Below are 24,763 nucleotides of genomic sequence, written 5' to 3' on the forward strand. Positions count from 1 at the left end.
AACATGATCCCCAGTTGATATGTAAAGCACCTGGCCTGAAAACACATACATTTCGACCAACTGACGTTAGTTTGATAGTCTGTCAACATGTCACCAAAGCAACACACTCCTCCCATTTTCATTCTCTTGCTTGCTTCCTCTGTCGGATGTACAGTTCCAAATGAACAAGGACCGTAAACCTAATACAGGAATAATGAAACTCCTTCAAAATGCTAACACGTTTCTTCTCGTGGTGGCTGGCCTCTCAGTAACTGGGTATGTATTTACAATTTTGTCATTTGTAACTGGCTTACTGTTACCTTCAGTGTTTGGCTCTTACATGAATAAACGACGGCAAATACATAGTCAAACTGTCTGAGGTTTAGGTGTAATTTTACTTCGGGGAAAAAAAAAACACTTCACATGACAATTATTAAACTGTGCATAAATGTGGATAATCCTGGATAAATCATCACGTTTCATCTTTTAAAATACATTAAACTATATAAAACAATTATAAACTATTACACTTTGATTTATTTTGTTATGCACAAAAGGGACCATCTGCATTAAAGGGCTAGTTCACCAAAAATTAAAATTATGTTATTAATGACTCTCATGTCGTTCCAAACCCGTAAGATCTCCGTTCATCTTTGGAACACGGTTTAAGATATTTTAGATTTAGTCCGAGAGCTTTCTGTTCCTCCATTGAAAATGTATTTACTGTGTACTGTCCATGTCCAGAAAGGTAATAAAAACATCATCAAAGTAGTCCATGTGACATCAGTGGGTTAGTTAGAATTTTTTGAAGCATCGAAAATACATTTTGGTCCAAAAATAACAAAAACTACGACTTTATTCAGCATATACCATACAAACATCTTCAATGGAGGGACAGAAAGCTCTCGGACTAAATCTAAAATATCTTAAACTGTGTTCCGAAGATGAATGAAGGTCTTACGGGTTTGGAACGACATGAGGGTGAGTCATTAATGACATCATTTTCATTTTTGGGTGAACTAACCCTTTAAATCAACTGGCTGAATAGATTTTTTTGATGTACTTTATGCACACAAAGGGGAAATCCTGGCTGAAATCTCCAAATCCAGTATTACAGGTTTTTTTTTTTTTTGGAAAGAGGGCGTTCAACCAGAGATTGTGGCAGTTTCCCAATTTGAAGAACGCAGAGAACATGGACATTGCGTTCTCATGGAGTCCTGTCTTATGGCAAGCCGTTTTAGCATTAAATACTCCTTTCCGTACTAGTCATAAATCAGTTTTGACTCGTTGTAATTGCAATTAAAATATCTACAATGTTAATTTGACTAGTCGTAATATACATTACAGACATCTACAATGCTTTTATGACTAGTCATATTCTTCCATTGACTTCAATTGGAAAATATTTTCAGATATCTACAAATGAGTTTTGACTAGTAGAAATTGTTATTAAATATATCTCCAATTTGATTATGACTAGACAAAACCTAGTTAGAGAGATCTCAAATTATAATTTGCGCTAGTGGCGATTAAATTAGAGATATCTCTAATTACCTTTGCGGATAAATGACGCGTCTTTTAAAGATATCTATGACATCATTACAGATATATGGTTGCTGAAACCACGCCGCCTAGCTCGACATGACCATGTTAGCAGGAGCTATCTATCTTAGATACTATCTAAAATATTAATAAAGATAACAAGTTGTATCATTAGAAAGTTCTAAAGCTTTACTGTCAACGTTATTATTTTTTTTAAAGATATAGATGCTCAAACACCAGTAATTAATTTGTGTGGGGTGTGCAAATAACATGAAAAATCAAACAGAACTTCATACCTTTATAATGAAATAGAGATCGCGAGATGAATCCAGTCCGTGGCACATAGGTAAAATGTCCATTACAAAACAAAAAACAGTGCTTTTGTCCACGAAAGTGCTAAATCCATGAAATATTGATATATTATCCATTGTTTGCATTACATTTCTTCAGAATGATCTGCTCTCCATCATCGTTCTTCAAGAAATGATGCAATCTGAGCATTGTTTGATGTAAAACTGTATATCTGTATATCTCTCAAATGTTCTCTCAAACAAATGAGCACATGTGCAAAGTATAATTTTTCAAAACAGCGCAGCAGTTTTAGTTATAATATCCAAGCAGTGCTGTCAGAGTTTTATATCCTGCTATTGTCATTGTAGTAAATCTCAGGAACAAAACTTTTAGCCAATGCCAAGATGATCCAACAACGTGTGTTCTGTTTATATTCCGCGTGCAAGCACATCTTCACAGACGGACATCTGTCTCGAGTATAATACAGCAAGCCATATTTTATCATATATTGCATAAAATAATCCAGAAAAAAAAGTGCAAATACGGCCGAGATGCCAAATTCAGCGGCTGGAATTAGCTGAGGTAAAGTGACGGCTCACAGACAGCAGTGGCATACCTGTCACTGAAGTGACCACGCCCTTAATCATGCAGAACTTTAAGGCTTAATATAATTTAAACAGATGAGTTATAAAAAAATTCACCCCCCTCAGAGTTGTCATGAAGGGCAAAATTAGCTATATAGACCAAAACCACAATTTGAACCAGAGTGTAAACATGTTTTTTTCTGCTGTAAACTTGGCCGTTTTAACATGGGGCTCAATGAGATTCTGCTCTCTTTTGCAGCCTGTCCCTAGCGGCCAGTTGATGAATCGCAGTTTAAGTCACTTCCGTATTGGCTTCAAGAGAAACTGGGGGAGGTTGCCGCTTGAGTTACTCTAGCTGTCACTGCTAGGCTGTTTTGTTCTGCCTCTGGATATAGGCTATAGTCCAATCAGCGTCAATTACGCTCTGTGGAGCACCTCCTCTTTTTGGGCAATTTCACTCTGGCCGAGAATTGCCCCGACTGCTCCCATAGGTTTCCATTCAAAGAATTTTTTTTTTCGAACTGCAGGCACTGCAATGCAATCTCTATTGGTTCCGGGGAGGACTAGCACTAACGTGCTTTCGTCATCATATGTAACCTTAACTTGTGCAGCGATTGGTGGAAACAAACAAACCTCTATTAATAATTTTTTAAGCTGAAGTGATATCCAATAATTTCCTCAGTGCGTAACTTACATTTCACAGACATTTTCTCCATCTGTAAATGTTAGAAGGTCAAGAAAATATTTCCATTTTGCTGTCCAGGAGACAGGAGTGGAAGCACAAACTTCAGTGAACGAGCGCCGCCGTGCGCATGCGCGCCAAACAGACGAAGCGCAATAATTTTGACTAAAATATACGCTGTTTCTTCAACTAGGGGCACTTTTAGCCTTGTGAAGTTGAATAAAAAAAAAAAACTAGCCATGTAACACATTCTCATAAGTTTAAATAATTTCTCTAGTTTTAAGGTCTGTAAGAGGACAAACTTAAATTACAAGAGAAATTGTTAATATTTTACAGTTTTTCCGACCTGCAATGAACAAATGTCATTTCCACCATAAGAATAACTTATGCCACTCAAGAATTGTCTAAGATCATTTTTGTAACTAGTTTTACCAGTTCTTCCACAGTTTACAATAATTATACGTTGAGATAAATTAACTGCCCTAAGGACCAAATGCTGAACTGTACATCTGTCACACTCTGAAATGTAATATTGGTTTGGGTAAGAGCTTATTTGAAAATAAATAACTTTAAATTTTATATCAAGTAGAGCATGATCTCATAAATTGTGGATACATTTTTAATGTGTGATGAGAACTTTTTAAATAGTTTTTAAAAATGTGTGTGGTGATTGAAATGACAGGGTGTGGTGGAAAAGACAATGAGTTAACATGAATGTAGAGAAACAGTAGAGATATTTATTAGAAAAATACTTAAATACATCACACTCATTAAACTCAATTCACAGAATCATTAAACATAAAAGCAACTGTTTTAGTGTAGTGCTGAGTTTGATGTATAAAACTGATTTGTCTCACAGATGAACGGTTACAGTGCATACTGTAAATAACTGACACAAATGATGGCAAGGCAAAAATATAAGCAATAAATGATGCATCAAAATTTCAACACTGTGAGATAATTATGAGGCTATATAATTGTGAGAGTTTGATAATGAATTGTTCTCATTGGTCTCTTAAATGAACACTTATCTTCTGTAAAGAGTAACTGTAAAGAACACCTGAAACTGTATCATTTAAACAGAGGTGTGGAATATGGAAAATTTTGAGCACCTTGAATTTGTGAGTGTATGTATGTATGTTTGCATGTGTGTGAGAGAGAGAGCGTTTGACAGATCTGTCTCTTTTAAATCTCTTCTTCATATTTTATAGGGTGAGCTTTTATTTTGTACCTATAGGCCTGTGACCTTTCTTTTGTTGTCTTAGGTTGCATCTTAAACACAGAAAAAAAAAAAAATCAATTAATATAAAAGTAATATAATTTAGAAATAAAAAAATCATAATATAATTCTATACACTATATTGCCAAACGTTTTGGGACACCTGCCTTTACATGCACATGAACTTTAATGACATCCTATTCTTAATCCGTAGGGTTTAATATGGAGTTGGCCCACCCTTTGCAGCTATAACAGAAGGTTTCCAGAAGGTTTAGGAGTGTGTTTATGTGAATTTTTGACCATTCTCTAGAAGTTTCCGCTCTAATTCATCCCAAAGGTGTTCTATCGGGTTGAGGTCAGGACTCTGTACAGGCCAGTCAAGTTCCTCCACACCAAACTCGCTCATCCATGTCTTTATGGACCTTGCTTTGTGCGCTGGTGCACAGTCATGTTGGAACAGGAAGGGGCCATCCCCAAACTGTTCCCACAAATTTGGGAGCACGAAATTGTCCAAAATGTTTTGGTATGCTGAAGAATTAAAGGTTCCTTTCACTGGAACTAAGGGTCAAGCCCAACCCCTGAAAAACAACCCCACACCATAATCCCCCCTCCACCAAACTTTACACTTGGCACAATGCAGTCAGGCAAGTACCGTTCTCCTGTCAACCGCCAAACCCAGACTCATCCATCGGATGGCCAGACAGAGAAGCGTGATTGGTCACTCCAGAGAACACGTCTCCACTGCTCTAGAGTCCAGTGATGGCGTGCTTTACACCACTGCATCCAATGCTTTGCATTGCACTTGGTGATGTAAGGCTTGGATGCAGCTGCTCAGCCATGGAAACCCAATCCATGAAGCTCTCTACACACTGTTCTTGAGTTAATCTGAAGGCCACATGAAGTTTGGAGGTCTGTAGCTATTGACTCTGCAGAAAGTTGGCGACTTCTGCGCACTGTGCGCCTCAGCATCATGGCTGAATTGCTGTTGTTCCCAATTGCTTCCATTTTGTTATGATACCACTAACAGTTAAGCGTGGAATATTTAGTAGTGAGGAGATTTCACAAATGGACTTCTTGCACAGGTGGCAACCTATCACGGTACCACGCTTGAATTCACTGAGCTCCTGAGAGCGACCCACACCTGTGTCCATGAAAGTGACTGGAACTTCTGAATTCAATGATTTGGAGGGGTGTCCTAATACTTTTGGCAATATAGTGTATTATATAAAAAGTATTACACAGCTATACTCTCGCAATCCATATCAATTGTACTTTGTAACCATAAATGTCATTTCCACCACACAGCTGCCCTGTGTGGTGGAAATGACATTTCTGTAGTCTTTTTTGTGAGCTTCACTGATTAGTTTTGAATTAATACTTAGCATTTCATGTATGCAAAATACTCTTAAAATATTTAGCTTTTTAAAAACACCCTTGAAGGTACAGCATGTTTGGATATGACGTAGAATAAATATATTAACTCATCTAGCAATATTTACCTTGATTTTTCTTCATTTGTTGTTGATGAAAATTTAAAATTTCCTCCATGTCCAACATGTGCTCTGATGTCACTGAACATTTCCACAGAAACCACTTAAACAATCTTTCACACAAACTTTTTAAAGGGACATTACAGTGTTGTGGTGGAAATGACACCAATACTGTGCGACAGCATATTATTGATAGTAGCCTCACATTAAATACTATAATGTATTTTAATTATTTTACTAGTGCTTAATTCAGGTACATTAATAGTTACCAGATAAGTCATATTTTTAAACTGTATTTTCATTGTTGAAGTTTAAAAGTCTGGGTGTGCGACAAGGAGAAAACAGTGATTTTGGCACATATAAGGAGGTTGAAAAGTATGAAAAAAGGTAGTAAAAAGTTTTTAAGGTGGTTTTATTGTTAGTTTGATAAAGAAAGAGGAATTTGTCCAAAATTATATGTATTTTTAAAAATATGCCCAAAGAACATAAAAGTGCCCATAGTCTAAGAATCACCCATACGTTTAGCTAAAATATTTGTTGATGATTATTTGTTTTTGTTTGCGAACATAAATGTGCCATATGTAGAATTTCGAATCCACAACTAAGTGTATTTTTATGAGAGCAGTAACTGTATCATAATAGACTAATAATTAGGCTGCTTTTTTTATTTTCAGTTTTAGTTTAGTGAATGTAACTACTGCTTTAAAAAGCATTATTTTGTTTTTAGATTGTAGTGTCACAATATTAGAATGTAGGCCGCATGTAATTTGACCCCTTTTTTGCGCAGAATATAATATAGACTACAAGGTTACATTCATGTTTGTTTTCATAGCCTTCAATATGAACATAAACCCCAAAAAAATTAGCGCCAGCCGCCACTGGAAAGCACTAGAAATTTTGTAAACAAGTCTGTTTAATTCAATTATTTAATCATATCCGGGCTCTGTGCTTTGAGAGGGCATTGACATATGAGCAGTACAGAGCCCATCTTGTCTCATATCATGATTTTCCCCAATAATCCAAATCTATTGTCACCATTTGAAAATTGTCAGAAAAGCAAACTGTATCTTCCACACAAGATGTTGCGCTGCCAAGAGAAGCGAAACTACTGGCTTGAGGGAATACGAACTGACATGCTGAAGAAGAGGAAAAACCGGAATGGCCTAACTTCTTATATCCTATAGCTATAGCTTATATCCTATAGCTAATTTAAAATAGTCCCTCCTTAATTTAAAATAGTAATCGTCTTACATGTCTGTAGTTTCTGTAAAATAAGGGAATTTATTAGTTGTGGGAACAATTTATTAATTCGTGGCCATGATCTATCTTACCCTGCAAAAATATAGGGCGAGACGGTAATGATTTGGGGAAAAGAATCAAGAGATTGCATGATGAAAATAATTTCGGATATGATGAAATAATTTTATTAAACTGACTTGTTTACAAAATTTCTAGTGCTTTCCAGTGGTGGCTTGTGCTTATTTAAACATGGAAAATTCAGTATTTAAAAAATGTCATAGGGCTGGGCGATATGGCCAAAAAATCATATCTCTATTTTTGGGATGAATGGCGAAGTATAATCTCGGTATTTTGTACATTTTTCTATTTGAACTAAAAAAAAAAAAAAAAAAAAAAAAAAATCTGTATTTAATTTTTTTTATTATTTCTCATTTCATTTTGCCCAATATTTTCCTACAAACAATGTTCATATTGAAGGCTATGAAAACAAACATGAATGTAACCTTGTAGTCTATATTATATTATGCGCAAAAAAGGGGTCAAATTACATGCGGCCTACATTCTAATATTGTGACACTACAATCTAAAAACAAAATAATGCTTTTTAAAGCAGTAGTTACATTCACTAAACTAAAACTGAAAATAAAAAAGCAGACTAATTATTAGTCTATTATGATACCTACAATAGTCACTTTACAGTTACTGCTCTCATAAAAATACACTTAGTTGTGGGTTCGAAATTCTACATATGGCACATTTATGTTCGCAAACAAAAACAAATAATCATCAACAAATACTTTAGCTAAATGTATATTTTAGTCAGAATTATTGCGCTTCGTCTGTTTGGCGCGCATGCGCACGGCGGCGCTCGTTCACTGAAGTTTGTGCTTCCACTCCTGTCTCCTGTAGACTGGGTAAACCCAGCCTGATCTGCCGGCGATTTTATTTCGCTCGGCAACTCAGTCTGGAAACCCGTACATTCATTTCTACTGCTTCTGTTACACTTTTGCGGGAACCAATCACAGACTGGCTTGCTCGCTATTGGCGGGTATAACACGATGATGATAGAGAAGTGACGGCAAGCACGACCGTCAGTCCAATTCCTTTTAACCTCTCAACGATGCTGAATGACTTCTTTAGTTTAGCAAACAAATCGCTCGAGTGGGTATAAATGGGTCATTCCTGGTATGCGGTAACATTTTGGCTTCATAAGTGTTGGAAAAAAAGGTTAATGATTTTCATGTTATTATCATTCTACCAAAATAGTGACATGTTTATTTATTAGGAATACATATTGGTCAAGCTCAGGGACTATAAAAATAATAATTATAGGTAGATTATTCAGACACTGGCCATGAAAATATTCCACCCTGTTAGGGACATACATAGTCATCACAACATGTTAATAATGTAAATGTTAAACAATAATGGGCTTTTCTTGGATAGTAGGCCTATATGTCCCTTTTGCCATCTTAGTATTTTTTATTCTTGAAACAATAACAAAACAATTATTGATGAATAGAATATGTCTTGATTATGAAGAACAGGTACTTTTTTGTGCCCATTTTTGCCAATAGGATGGCAAAAAAATATTTTTTTTTGCTCAAAAACATATATATGCTGTTAGTGCTCCTCATGTGAAATGAGTTTCCCAATGTGAAAATCGCCATGTTCTTTTCTGAGGAGCTACAGCGCGCTCACAACATTAACGTCAGAATCAGCTCAACCGGTGATTGTTGTAAAATGCAGTCTTTATTGCTGCTAAATTGCAGGACATGTTTGATAATTATTATCAATGTTTTAAAACGTTGAAAGCACAATAATCCGCACAAGACGAGGCGCTGTTCCCCAGGCTGAACTGTGTGTGCGAGCTCCAAAACGGATCGCATATAGATGAATTACACTTTGGGCTTCGGGTGCACGTCCAAACGATCAAATACACACACACACACACACAAAATATTTCTAAATACAGAAGAGAGATCGCCAAAAAAAAAAAAAAAAAAAACACAGCGGGAGTGGGAGGAAATCGGAGTCAATTTTTCTTGGATAGGACGGGATTTTCCCCTAGTTTTTTTCGTGGGATTGGGATGGGACGGGAGAGGTTTGAAAATCCACTCTACTTTTTATTTTATTTATTTATTTATTTTTTATGCTTTATTTGAACATTTAGTTTACACTATGGAACAACAAACTCAAAATATAACAACAACAATTATAATAATACCAATAGAAATATACAGAAAAAACAAAACAAAAACAAACAAACAAAAAAAGTATCAGTACCATAGTTCAAAACAGTAAAAGACCATAACGAAAAAGGAAAATAAGAGGGTATCACACAAATGAATAAAAATTACACATTAAATACAGTAAAGAGTTTGTAGGCCGTGCAAATTGTACATGTTTTAAGAGCTTTTTTTAAGTGAGAGTGAAATTGTGAGTAAGTAATGTTTTATCTCTTGAAAGAATACTAGACAAGTAGGTTTACAATTTGAAAATTTACATTTACATAGAAAGAGAATTAGGTTTATTATAAAGCAGACATTTGAATCCGCTGCAAATAAACCAAAAATAACAGATTTAGGATTAATTGAAAAACCTTGTAAGATAGAACTTGAAATAAAAGAACTAACATCTTTCAAGTGCTGTAAAGTATAGTTACACGACCAAAACAAATGAAGAAGTGTTTCAGTAGGCCTATCATTCTGACAAAAGGAGCATTTAGTATCAAAATCTGATCCTGAGAGAATGTTCTCAAGGAATAAAGTTCTTATTTTATAATTTCTTCCTTTTTTACCAGTGAAACATATTTCACCAATAGGTGTGTTAACAGGTTCAGGAAAGGGAATTGTTTCTATAGATACAGTATAATTTCTGAAAAGCATGCATATGCCAGATGGAATAGCATCCATACCAGTTGCAAACTCTTTGGGAGTTACAGGTATATTATATTGTAAAAGAAATTCTGTATATCTAAAAAGTAGACCATCCTTGTTAAAGGTCCCGTTTTTTTGTGTTTTTTTGAAGCTTTGATTGTGTTTATAGTGTGCAATATAACATGTGTTCATGTTTCGCGTGTAAAAAAAACACAGTATTTTTCACATAATTTACTTATCTGTATACCGCTGTTTCCACTGTCATAAAAACGGGCTGATGACTTCCTTGTTCTATGAAGTCCCTCCTTCAGAAATACGTAACGAGTTCTGATTGTGCCAGCGGTTCCTGTGTTGTGATTCGACAGCAGCTTAGCGAACCTTGCCCGGAAAGGTCACGCCTCTTACCATAACGTGGAGATGCACGCGCTCAGTGTTATTGTAAACATGTCTTTAATTTTACCCTATCAATTTGAGCCGGAATCAGACCCGGTGATTGGACTGCGGGATGAAAATAACAGCGTTTCGACGACATGGCGACAAACACACTCTACAAACGCAACTCTTGTGTATTCCTGTGGGCGGAGGTTAGTCAAAAAACTGTTTTAGTGACGTCATTAAAGAAGGAAGTAGAGGGATGTAGTCCAAACTGGCCGTTCGATGTAGGCGACTTCTGTTAAATAAAATATCCCGCTTGGCATTGAACTTTGAGCTTTAAAATTTTACAGATTTTATTTATACTCTAACAACAACATTACACACTAACTAAAGTTTGAAACATGGGATCACGAAGAACGGGACCTTTAAAGAGCTGACCAACATGAAAAAATCCACTCTACTTTGCATGGCATGAAACACGCTGATGACGTGTGATGTTTGCGCAATCAGGTTGTGCTGAGGTATTGAAATACATAAGTTAACAGGCAGGTAGGACATGTTATTTTAGCACTCAGAAATGACTTTCATTTCTTGTTTTTTCCATACAGGGTGGTGACTGATTGCTTCGCCTAATTACTCCTTTTGTGTTTTAATGTGGAGTAAACAGGACAGACAAAGAATAAATTGAGAGGGCGTTGTCAAGCAGGCACTGTGTTGACTAAATTCACAATGCACCATTTTGTAAAATGGTCACCACATAAGCAGTATAAAATTCAGCATGAATAGAAATTGTGATTGTTTTCATATTCATATGGCTTCTCGGAAGAGAAAATAGGCTGTAGCTTGTCCTTGTGTGTGTGTTTAGCCTTTTTTACACATACTGGGATATTGTTATGTTAAAGGTCCCGTTTTTCGTGGTTTTTTGAAGCTTTGATTGTGTTTATAGTGTGCAATATAACATGTGTTGATGTTTCGCGTGTAAAAAAACACAGTATTTTTCACATAATTTACTTATCCGTATACCGCTGTTTCCACTGTCATAAAAACGGGCTGATGACTTCCTTGTTCTATGAAGTCCCTCCTTCAGAAATACGTAACGAGTTCTGATTGTGCCAGCGGTTCCTGTGTTGTGATTCGACAGCAGCTTAGCGGAAAGGTCCCGGAAAGGTCACGCCTCTTACCATAACGTGGAGATGCACGCGCTCAGTGTTATTGTAAACATGTCTTTAATTTTACCCTATCAATTTGAGCCGGAATCAGACCCGGTGATTGGACTGCGGGATGGAAATAACAGCGTTACGACGACATGGCGACAAACACACTCTACAAACGCAACTCTTGTGTATTCCTGTGGGCGGAGGTTAGTCAAAAAACTGCTTTAGTGACGTCATTAAAGAAGGAAGTAGAGGGATGTAGTCCAAACTGGCCGTTCGATGTAGGCGACTTCTGTTAAATAAAATATCTCGCTTGGCATTGAACTTTGAGCTTTAAAATTTTACAGATTTTATTTATACTCTAACAACAACATTACACAACTAACTAAAGTTTGAAACATGGGATCACGAAGAACGGGACCTTTAAGCAAACGACTTGCTTGAGAGTGTTGTATGACAAGGAGGTATGTCCATCCCCTCTGATGATTTACATACACCATTACACATCATGATTACAGTCAAATGAAATGTCCACGTTTACACGTAGTGTCTGTCATAAAGAACTAGGCACAATAGGACGCTTATTTAAGAATGAAGCCATTTTAGTCGTGTTATCATTGAGAAGATCTGTCATTTGCTTTTTGCCATTCAAACCTTGAAGTGAACAAGGACAAAAATATAGGAGTAGAGGAATAATGATACTTCAAAATATTAATTTCTTCTTGTGTTGACTCTCAGTAACAGGATATATATTTACACTTTTGTAATGTGTAGCTGATTTATTGTTTTACGATTTGAGGGGTATTTTTCATTTGGGACTTTTTTTCAATGGTTATGTGGATTACTCAAGACTAAATATAAAAGCTCACACTGTAAAATGATATATTAAAAGATTAATGAAATTTAAAAAAATGAGAGACATCCTCTACAAGGGACTGCCTACGAATGGCCAAAAGCTGAAAAATTATTTGCATTTATACAAACCCAATTTAAAATGACATAGAGAGACAACTGGAGACTAATAATGTTAACTGAAACTTTTTCACTTAAATCAGGCAAGGGATAATTTTAGTAGCATTTTGACAAATTGCTAAATTTTTCCTTTCAACGACTCTCATAATTCTCCACCATTTACATACATCATCCATTGCAGCACAGCATTCATCAGTGAATACAACTATTTAAAAATCAGTCTTCATGTATTTCTAAACCCACTGTAAATCTTTCTCTTTCTGAGCTTTGGTTAGGGGTGGCTGAAATGCACAAAAAAAAGGAAAAATGATATCAGACGATTTTGAAGTTGGGGGAGAAAATTAGGTGTTTTTTGCCCAACCACGGTACTTCCGCCTTCGTCACTCAGCGAGACCTTTCAACGTAATAAGTGATGCATTGCAGAGCAGTCAAATATTAATTCAGAAGTGAACTAATCCTTTAAATAGGTTTTTCTATTTACCTAAGAAGACCTGGCAAACTACTCAACAAACCTGTCTGAGATTAAAAAGATGCAAGATATAAAACACTTTGCCTAACTAAAATCTGAATGTTTATAAAACCCTGATATGTCACTTCAAAAAAAAAAAAAAAAAAAAAAATCTATAGACAAGCTTTTTATAACCTTTTTGTAAACAAAATCGTCAGATCCTGTATTTCAGGTTTTTAGTCTGCTTGGAAAACATTGCAGAAACTTTTTGACCTTGAAATAGGTTCACAAGTCAAATAAAATGATAAATAAAATAATAAGGTTCATTAGTTAAACATTAGTTAATGTAACTAACATGAATGAGCAATATATTTGTTACTGTATTTACTAATCTTTGTTAACGTTAGTTAATGAAAATACAGGTCATTGTTTTGTTCATGTTATTTCACAGTGCATTAACTGTTTAATAATATATTAGTAAATGTTGAAATTAAAGGGGTGGTTCATTGCGATTTCACTTTTTTAACTTTAGTTAGTGTGTAATGTTGCTGCTTGAGCATAAACGACATCTGCAAAGTTACAGCGCTGAAAGTTCAATGCAAACTGAGATATTGTCTTTTAAAGTTATGGCAGTTTAATGCTTACAAAAAAATAAACAAAAATATCATTAAATACTGGATGGCTTGTGTTGATAAATGGCATGCAATTCATTTTAAAACGTATTGTATGATGGAGAAAATTCTGTATTACTGTTACTAAAAATAAAGCTGCATCTGATTATGCTATGTTAGCTACTTCACAAAATAGTGTTTTTCTCTGAGGCATGGTAAAGCATGGTAAAATATTTCATTCACTTGTACAGATTATTTTCATACCTAAATAAAACATCCCACAATTTGAGGCTGATCTTTGATCATTTGTGTGTTTTGTATCCTGTATATTTTACTATATTACATGTCTCTTTGGATTATTTGATTGTGATAGGTCTAAAATATTTTTGTATATAGCCAGAGAAACAGTTTTTTAATGTTGTCCCTGGAAACCAATCTACTATGTTAGTTTACTGTCTCATATGCTTGATTACAACATCTGCTAAATTAATGTCAATATTTAAAGTCCATTTATTTGTTTATTTGGCTGTGTGCAATAATCAGGATAGCGCCTAACATGTAATGTCGCATAACACGTTGTTTTGTTTAATTGACATATTATTTGGTACAGTGATTTTTTTGTTTGTTTTAAATTTATCTATAGTTTATTTGCTTGAGTATTTATGTTCTTAATTTACAACCATATAAAGTATTTTGGTGGTTTAAATACGATGATTGGGGTTATTATTTATTTCTGCACTGCTCACAGTACATTGTTGCAATGGTATGCTAAATATTCTTATTGGCAGGTGTGTACGTGTGCGGATGTTTTCATCCATAAAATAAGATCCCACACACCCAAATCTTAATCTTCAATTCAACTATCAAGCAAGCCTTTTAATGCTTGTCATTTCCGTCACTTTGTTGTAAAAAGGAACAAGGATAGTTAGGCTTGGGGGTTGTGAAGTCACAAAATTACATCGGCCTGTATTTCATGAATAATTTATTTATGCACTTGTTTTTTACTGATCTTGTGCAGCTTTTCTATGTTTTGTTATGTGCTCTAAATGAACAGTGCATTTTTTAGGTCATGGATTAATGCAATAGATGAGCAAATAATAGCCAAGTATGATTTGCTGGTCTAATAGAAACGTTTTGGCTAAAAGTGTGAAGGCTTTATAATCTGCCTTAATTTTTTTATTTATTTTAATCAACAAATTTTGTCCTTGTATTAAATGCATATCAAGAGTGGGCTTTCATGCTTTTCTTGCAGTCTGTATGGTTTGCAGAACCTGTTAGATCTGGTGTGGAGGAGCTGTTTTATTCTGGTCAGTCATTGGCTGTTGGACTGTCAAGGATAATTTAATTGGTTGTTTGAGTCTCAGGTAGTTTAGACTGTTGTTACCTAAACAGCACCCTGGCAACAGACTCCTCCCCCTATAGAGGAGTATTTCTCCTGTATTACCTGGCCATTCAGTTCACCTCCCAAAGTGAATGAGGACCCAACTGTTAAAAAAACAATGCAAACAAATGCCTTTTTTTTTTTTTTTTGTGGTGTTGCTTGGCATCTTACTGAGTGGGTATGTAATTACTTTTTGAAAAATGGTGTTTGGGTCTTAAATTAATTGCCCAGTTGAGAGGCAGTTTTCATATAATACATTGGAAGTGTGTGAGAAAATGTACTTTATTATTTGTGATCTAAACACTATGGCATTTGTGATCTAACTTTTCTTCTTTTTTTGCACTACTACTCTAAGAATTCTCCTTTAAAATGTCTTTCTCTCTAAACGAGGATCATATGTTGTCAGGGAAGAGCTCACGTAGAGCGCTGCGCACTTTAACAATGAGATGTTTTCCAGCATGCTGAAACATTAGACAGATGGTTTTATTGTGTAAAAAAACACCTTGTTTCCGTATGATCCTATTGCAACAGGTGCTGAAACAGTTTCACAGCAAATTATTTGGAAGTGAAGTAGAAAATGTGAAGTAATTATTGCAAAATGCACTTATTACATTACTAGCTTGTCAGTTATATCCCCGTCACTATTGTTCATATTTTATCACTTTGAGTTTGCCCATTAGTTGATTTGTAGAGAGTCACATTAGAAAAAGTAATGATGACACCACAGTAGCTCCTGAAAATTTACTCCACAGTCTTTCTGCTGGTCCACTGGGCATTTATAGGAATAGATTCAACCCTTATAAACTTTTCTAAACAATGATGCATGTTTGCTACCTGTAACAGAATTTTGTGTATCTGTGTATTAAATTTGATGGGTAATTCAAATGAGAAAAGATATGATCTGCTTCACTTTATCATTCAAAATCTCTTATTGTGTTTCCTTACAGACTCGTTTATTTGAGCTACACCACCACCTCACTCAGGTGAGTTTTTCTGCTGTTTGCATTAAAGCAGAACTAAGTAACTTTTTTACCTTCATAAATAGTTTTCTAAGTCCTTACGATGGTTAATTGACTTGTAGTGGTGTGTTTGAGGCGTCTCTGGCACGTCTACGCAAGAAAACAGCACTTGCAAGTTGAGCTTCGCCGACCCGACCCAATCTCGCCTCAAGTTCACGTTCACGCGAGAGTGACAAAATTAATTTTAATTCAAAAACAATGTATATATTATGACTTTATAAGACAATTTCGAAAATTACCCACCTCCATCGAGATTTCTTGTACTGTATTTGCAAAACTACTGCGCTGGTGAGCGTTGTAGTCCAGAGCTGCGCTTGGAGTATTTACGACAGTTTGATTCACTGAAGGAACCTGTAGGGGGAGCTTCGCAAATCTTACTGAGTTCCGCTTCAACTACACCCATCAAAACAATCTTGAGCAAATATATCTAAAACATAACCAGGTAATAATTGGCCTGCTTATTACTACTTTTTCTAGAACTTTAAAAACCTTTAACATATACTTTTACAAGTACTTTGTAGAGGCGGTCAATCGTTTTAATCAAAACAAAATTTAGTCCTGGATGTTACATTGTTCGTTTTTCTTCCCCAATAAACAAATAAAAAAATACAACATGTAATTACAGAGCCCCGCACATGACATGCAAGAAAAAAAAATAAATTGTGCACACAATTAAATATTTAGTTCCCTCAATTTATGATTTATAAATCATACGTTTTCAAACGCACGTTTTAGTAAATCGAGCTAACGAATTAATCGTGCGCATGATTTAGCCTACTATTTTTTTCCCTGCATGTCATGTCCAGGGCTCCGTATGTAATATACATACACACATATTTTTTTTTATTTTGCTCTTGATTATTCTAACTGTTGAAGTAATAAATTAGAAGTAGACATTAGGCTACATATTTAGCCTTTCGACAACCTACTGTAAAGTAAAAAAGAGATTTTTGGTGCGACACAAAAATTCCCAAGCTGCTGTAAATATCAAACAAAAATATTTTTATTTTAATTTAAAGTGGTTTTTAAGAGGTTTTTTTATCACTGTTTGGAAACTACATTTGCAGAATCATAAGAGATGAACCAGTCAAAAGTTCTTTGCTAGCGAACGCAAAGTTTCGCAGAACTTTTCTGAGAGAACGCATTGAAATTTTCTTTCACCATGTCCCTTTAGGGGCTCCGTAGAGCACTAGTAATCCAGATTTGGTCTTCTGAAAAAGTGTGTATCTGGATCAGGGTGATCCAATCCAATTTTGCTTTGAAAAACCAGCACAAGATGGATTACCTGATCCTGGATATCAAACCATGAGATTTCCAAATTCAGATCATTCTGATCCAGATTAAGCTTTTTGAACAACTGGTTCCTGGAAACAGCAGTGTTGAATTATTATTACGTAATTCAGCCATTCATCCTCATGTGAGACGAGTTGCATTTCAGCTTCACAGTAGACCAAAAACAAAACAAAAAAAGTAACAGAAAATGAGGAGTATTACCTTATTCCTGATTTATAGGAGAATGTATTGTGACCATGCAGTATTTCAGCATTATAACCAAATATCTGTTTCAGATATAAAGAACAAGGACATTGCCTTAAGTAAGTAGCCTACTTTCACTGTTCATGCACTCACTGAAACACATGCTCAAAACATACACTTACACATAAAAAAGTACATTCACAGAAGCACCATGGCTAAGTGACTGTGTAATGTTGTTGTTTTCTTTGTTTGGTTGGGTTTTTTTTTTTTTTGAAGTACAATCAGCTTCCTCATATTATATTTCATTTCCGCTTCTCGGACACTTTTGCTTGTTTACTCTAATGCATTACAATAATTTAGACTTGGGGTCATTAATGCATGAATTTTCTGCATTTGACACTGAGAGCATTTGTTGTAATTTAGAGATGTTTTTAAGATAGAAAAATGCAGTTTTACAAATGTGGCTTTTAAACTACATATTGCTGTCAAAGAGCACACCCAGGTTTCTAACTGACACAGAAGATTTTACAGAACATCCATTAAGAGTTAGATAGTACTCTGGGTAATTAGAGGTTTTTGAACCAACTATTTTTCTGAATTTAGTAATAGGAATAGGAATTTATATCAGCTATACATTCCAACAGTTTTGTGAATTGTTGTCAGGCCTCAAAAAATATAGAGCTCAGTTATCATCAGCATAACAGTGAAAACTTAAATCTCCCAAAGGTTGCATGTACAAGCAACAGTCCTTATACTGAGCCTGGCAGTACTCCATACCAAACTTGCGATCAATATGTGATCGAATCAGTGTAATGCAAGCTAAGCAAAGAGGAAAGAAAAGGTGGAAAAATCCTAGATTTATATTTTAAGTGGACCTTGTGGCATACATATTAAAGGGGTGGTTCATTGCGATTTCACTTTTTAAACTTTAGTTAGTGTGTAATGTTCAATGTTCATGAAGTTCAATGCAAACGGAGATATTGTCTTTTAAACTTATGGCAGTTTAAAGGATTAGTTCACTTTCAAATAAAATTTTCCTGATAATTTACTCACCCCCATGTCATCCAAGATGTCCATGTCCTTCTTTCTTCAGTGGAAAAGAAATTAAGTTTTTTGATGAAAATATTCCAGGATTATTCTCCATATAGTGGACTTCAATGGCCTCCAAATGGTTGAAGGTCAAAATTACAGTTTCATCAAAAATCTTAAAAAAAATTATTTATTTATTTTTTTACAGAAATCATGCATTACTTGGGATTTCAAGATTTAGAAATATACTTATGTCTAAAGTTGCATTTACTTATGTCTTTTATATTCCTCAGACTTAATCCCAAGTAAAGTTTCTTTGTTGTAATTATAAAAATGATAAGACAATTTATAAAAAAAAAAAAAAAATGTATTTAAATAACAGTATTGTTCTTGTATTGTTATATAATATATTATATTAGAACAAAAAAGGAGGTAAAACACTCTAAACATACTCTCTGAACATACAAATACACTCATGTACATGCACATGTTGTTTAAACATGTGATTTGGAGCTTAGAGGTTTACCATACTCCACAGTTGATGAGGTAGGTTACATGTTAGTAGCTCCATCACATATACACATTCTTTCTATCTGGCAACTGTATGCAGTATTGCTATTGCTAATGATTCATACTGTGCAATAAGCCTGCACACATATGCGTCCACATGCTAATAAAAACAAACAACCACAACTGAAGTTATACTAAAGAACTTAAGTATTCACTGATTGTATATCATATTTCTTAGACCAACAAAAGAGCACCAGGAAAACTCTGAGTTGCATTCGCCACAAGGGTGAGTACACTTCCTTCGACAGTTTAATTTAACTTAATGACGTGTGTTGAGTTGTTTGAAACACAATTTTATTCAGAGCCCAGGAAATGCAGTCCACTCAACCCACACATTTCTGTATTTTATGTAATGGCAGTCATTGAACTTTATTTTGCAGAAGTTTTATTTATATGCAGCTTCCTTAAAATAGAGCTTTAAAACAGCAACAACAAATAAAGATTACAAAGGAACTACAGCCCACAAACAAAAGTACCAATGGTATGGGAGTTGGAGAGGACATGTTAAGATTGGAGGATCTAGATTGTCTTAACCCATTTTGTTTAAAGGACAAGAAAAGGAATCTGTTTTACCTTTACTAAAACTCTGTTTTGCAGTTGACTTTTTCTGAATTTAGTGCTAGTACTATACTACATAAAATAATATAAAACATATTACTGTTACTTACAGAGCCTAGCAATTGTAATACATTTTTGTCCAAATTTTTTTCTTATTTCTTAAAAATGTTCATACATTCAGTTACATTCAGTTTTGGAGTAACAGACCACTATGCTATTTCTGCAATATGAAGATATAGAAGAAAAGTAAATAGTATTATGGTAGTATGCAATTCAGAAAGAGTGGCTACAGAGGACTCAAGCGTGTGGGAAGGTGTGTAGAGAACGAGTAACAATGAGGTACTGAAGGGCAAAACTGTAAAGAGCTTTGAAAGTTATCATTTGATTTTTCAGTTGAATGCAGAAGTTGACGGGGGAACTGGTAGAGTTTTGGTGTAATGTGCTGCTGAGTTTTAACAATAATAAAGTCAAATATAGCTGCAAGCAGCAATTACGGGGCCAAGCACAAAAACGGTCTGATGGCTGTGAGCATCAGACCAACTGCAACAGTGAGCAATTAAAGACCTATTAAGATCATTTTAGGCAAAAGAGCTGAAAAATGATCAATAGATGAAGCTGTGACCAAATTAATGTGGTATGTTCAGAGTGAGGTGACAATGACACTTGTAAAGTTTGGTGTCAATATGTCAAAGCATTGCAGAGATACAGCTTCAAGAGTCGTTTTTGCATCATGCCTCAAATTCTTTGCTCTGGTATACAAAAACAATTTGACTTATCGACTTGAAATCCATAACTTTCTGTCGGCATGGTCTGATGATACGGTTCAATTTTGGTGAAAATAGGAGCAACAGTCTAGGAGGAGTTCGAAAAAGTAGGTTTTTAAAGAAAAACAATATAGCGGACAGGAAGTTCAGCTGACTATGGCAAATTTTATATCTATGTTCTCAGCATGACCCAAGGAATCTATTCTATTACAATCGGTTAATATAGTCAAAAGTTATTAGTATTTTTGTACATTTTGTTATAACTTTTGACCACAAGGTGGCGCTGCACCAAAACGTTTTGAGTATTGTCAGGGCATGGTGCTAAAGACGCATACCAAGTTTCGTAACGATACGCTAATGCATTCGTAAATTTGAAAAATTTGATATCATTTGACTCGGCCTTGAATCTAATGAGACCAAATTTATGATTTTTGGACAAACCTATCAGAAGTTATAAGCAAAAATAGCTATTTTTTCATATCTCCGCACCAGTAGGTGGCGCTGCGCCAAAACACTGCATGTTGCCTCAGGTCATGCTTGTGATGACATGAACCAAGTTTGGTCTGAATATGATAAAGCGTTATCTATTAAATTTGTTCACGTGTTTTTCGAAAATGGTTTGAGAAATCAACTTGAATTCCATAAAATTTTGTCAGTATGGTCTGAAGATGAAAATCGGAGTAACAGCCTAGGAGGAGTTCGAAAAAGTAGGTTTTTCAGAAAATTCAAAATGGCGGAAAAATTTCATGATGGAAAATTACGTCATAGGGTGCAATCGATTCGTCTTGACCCAAAGAATTTCGTTTCTAACAATTACGGTTCAAAAGTTATTAACATAACCATGAGTGCAACTTTGGACAGCTGGTGGCGCTAGAGGGATTGAGTTAGAGACTCCAAATTTGCTATGGACACAGTTCAGACCAGAGGTTGCTTTAGACTGTAACTTTGTCCGTCATTTTTACGGACAAGGTCGTAAAAAATCCGTCATAATCTATTATTACCCGTCATTTTAATTTTCATCTTTTAATTATAATAACACATTTAATTGCTTTTATTTTTGCTCACATTCTCTGTACGTGTTGGTAGCTATTAAAGAAAACGTGGTTTCATATTTATGTTTAAATAGTCCTATGTTATGTTTTAAATTCATTCATCTATTTGATTATGAAAAGTGAACAGCATGAGTAAGATGCATCATAAGATGCGCATGTCGGGAGACATGGAGTGTGTCAAACATGATTTTGACCACTTCATAAAGTTTTATTTTGTAGAAAGCCTTTCTTTAAAGTGAATTTCGTTTTGTAAAAATTGTATCTTAATTTTAATCAATGTTTCATCAACCAATTGCCTGGATGTAATAAATAAGAAACAAATATAGCAGAAAACATAATCATGACATGGAGGCGCGGGCGCGATCACTGGCGCGTGAACTGGAACACATCTTAAACCGAAACTCAGCGGCTGCTTGCCTCAGAGACATGAGAAATATCTCTATAGAAAGCATGAAATATCTACTTTAACGAAAACGAAATAATTCAAAACGAAAAGAAATCGGCTACTCTGTTTATGTTGAATAAACCGAATGAATTGTGCATTCTCTCTCTAAGCGCGTCCATGAGGAGATGAGGAGAGTCAATGTCAACTTCATATTTACCGCTGACATTCAGAAAACATTACTTTATTAATAAACAATTAAAATGTCTCCTTGCTGTTTTGGTCACATTCATAAGACCAATATCGATTCGTAAATCCCAGGCTATATGCCTTTTTCAGTTGATGAATAAACAGTAGCATAGTGCGCCTCTTACCCAATAAATCGCAATAGGCTGAAAGCTTTGTGTTGCTTTTGATATGGAACAAAATCTCAGATTTAAAATTCTGTCCATTTCATTAAGAAATTCAAGCAATAAATACCGTTTTGGCACTCTTTAATGTGGCGTCATATATCGTTGTAGCTTCTGGGTACTCGCCGTTCTGTGCGTTATCAAATGCATAGCAAAAGATTCGTGCCAGTTTCATTTTTGTTCTGGATCCAGTGCTCTGCTGCTACATTGGAGTGCACTCACCACCAACTGAACAGGGGTGTGAATTACAGTTACAATTTATGATAGCTCACCCTCAGTGTAATCTGTCAACGTGACGGACGGCCTTCAGATTTTTCCGTCAATGTTAAAAAAATTCCGTCAATGACGGATAATTTTCGGTTAACGCGACCTCTGGTTCAGACTGTCCTCTAACCGTGTGCCAAATTTCACAACTTTTTACCATACGGTTCTATGGGCTGCCATAGACTCAAGAGCGGAAGAAGAAGAAGAAAATAAATAAATAAAAAGAACACCAACAGATACAATAGGTGCCTCTGTACCTTCAGTGCTTGGCCCCTAATTAAGAGCTTGAGATGTTAAGATCCATGTTCAGCCCACAGTAAGACTCATGACATACAACAGACATTTGAAATGTAGGTGGAAGTCAAAACACAATAATGAGGAATAACAAGCATATGTGAGTGTAGGAGATAATTACAAGACTTCACAACTCTTCACAATTTATTTATTTATTTATTTGTTTTTATTGTACAGGCTTTCATACAATCAGCCCTCTGTAGTGGGGTAAGAACATACATTTCTTTATATATGTTTTTTTTTTCTTTTATACTATTATGATTTGCATTTTATGTATGTGTATGTTCATATGTATGTGAATTTATTTAAAACAGCCCAGATGGCAAAGTTGTTACCTTAACACCATGGTTAGCCCCAATTGTATGGGAAGGAACATATGATCCCACGTTGATTGATTCAATCTACAAACAACAAAACATCACCATAGCAACTACAGTCTTCGCTCTTGGAAAGTGAGTTCATATCTCTCCTATCTTTGATCTTCACTGACTTTAAATTTGAACAATATTAAATAAACATGAATGACCTGATGGTTACATTAGGTAACCAAAGATGTTTTTTTTTCTGTCATTTGGCCAAAATTTCATGTTATAAAAAGCTAATTTACAGGCAAATTAAGCCTTAAAATGGCAAGACCATAAAGAGATATCAGAACATTTATTTATTGCTATTTTCCATCTTATTAGAACACAAATAATACAACTTGATAATCAAAATATGACTTTTGATTTTTATTTTAGGTAATGTTTGTATCCACCAGGATACGTTGCCACTTTGGGAGTATAAATTTATTGAAACTAAATTCTTGTTTGGCAATGCCTTCTACAATATTTTAAACTATTTTAAAACATTTTATTATCTAACAACATACAATAAATATCCTTCGTAACACATTCTGATAAACAATAAGTGATAAACAATATTTATGATTAAATTTATAATGCAAATGAAAAGTTAATTCAACACAGTTAAATTTCATACTGGCCCTAAAAAGGGCCATAAAGAGAAATCAGAAAATTAATCTATTATTAATTAATTTATTATAATTATAATTTATTATAATTTATATATATATATATATATATATATATATATATATATATATATATATATATATATATATATATATATATATATATATCATAATATGACCAAAACTTTGCTGAAAAATCTTGTTGTACACATTCTGCTTCATGCCTTCTGCCCTCTGATTGATAATTCATACTTTTTTTTAATCAAGAAAAGTCTTTTTTGCCCATTTTCACCATTTTTTTTTAATATAACAAATTAAAACTTTATTATTATTATTTATTTATTTACTTTTTTCATGTTAATGTAAAGGTCAAATATGAAAGAACAGGCTCTCAGTTATCATTGATTTGCATAAATGAAATATAAATTGCATATATGAGTGTAACGGAGAGGAGGAAGTCCACTGGAGGCGAGCGTAGTGTAGAACCCATGTGCAGTATTTTAATAACAATAATCCAACATACAAACTTGAACAGGAACATAAACAAAGGCGTGACGTGACTTGACTTGACTTGACTTGACTTGACTTGACTTGACCAGACTTGACTATAAACACTAACACACACCAAACAGCTGGTTACAATAAACAAAGCTAGACAAGATTACAATGGAAAATGAGGGCTATTTATACAGGGAGACTAATGACAAAACAAGGAACACCTGTGAACAATGAAGACAGAGGACCAATGGCAAGACAGAACTGAAATCACATGACAGTGACAACCAATCAGAACATGACATGAACACGTGAGGGCAATGGAATCACATAATACAACAAATGGCAAAACAAACAAAGCATAACTATGAAAACAAACCAAAAACCGTGAACATGAAACAAAACCAAAACAAGACATGACATGACAATGAGCTATAAAAGCCAGATGTATAAATAGATGCTCAAGAAAAAAAAAACATGCATATATACAAGTTTGCATGTATTTTCACCGATTCAGACAGTGTCTTGTGAGTTCAGTGTTGGACAGATCATTGATTAAAATGAATTGGTTCAAATGAGTCGCGAATCAGACATTAGCGGACATGGATGCGTTGTGTGCAAATCCTGGCTG

General features: G+C 34.8%; 1 protein-coding gene across 1 annotated transcript in view; it reads left to right on the plus strand.

Moving 5' to 3' along the window:
- Positions 1–122: 122 nt before the first annotated feature.
- The window catches only part of LOC125279747 (globoside alpha-1,3-N-acetylgalactosaminyltransferase 1-like), a 28,422-nt gene continuing 3,781 nt past the window's right edge, over positions 123–24,763 (plus strand). The window contains exons 1-6 of the mRNA XM_048209734.1: positions 123–255; positions 15,794–15,829; positions 17,434–17,460; positions 19,119–19,166; positions 22,842–22,871; positions 22,979–23,116. Of these exons, the coding sequence (XP_048065691.1) occupies positions 161–255; positions 15,794–15,829; positions 17,434–17,460; positions 19,119–19,166; positions 22,842–22,871; positions 22,979–23,116 (374 nt within the window). The 5' untranslated portion in view covers positions 123–160. The remainder of the gene's footprint in view (positions 256–15,793; positions 15,830–17,433; positions 17,461–19,118; positions 19,167–22,841; positions 22,872–22,978; positions 23,117–24,763) is intronic.

The sequence above is a fragment of the Megalobrama amblycephala genome, linkage group LG12 (genome assembly GCF_018812025.1).
Source record: "Megalobrama amblycephala isolate DHTTF-2021 linkage group LG12, ASM1881202v1, whole genome shotgun sequence".
In the NCBI taxonomy this organism is placed as follows: Eukaryota; Metazoa; Chordata; class Actinopteri; order Cypriniformes; family Xenocyprididae; genus Megalobrama; species Megalobrama amblycephala.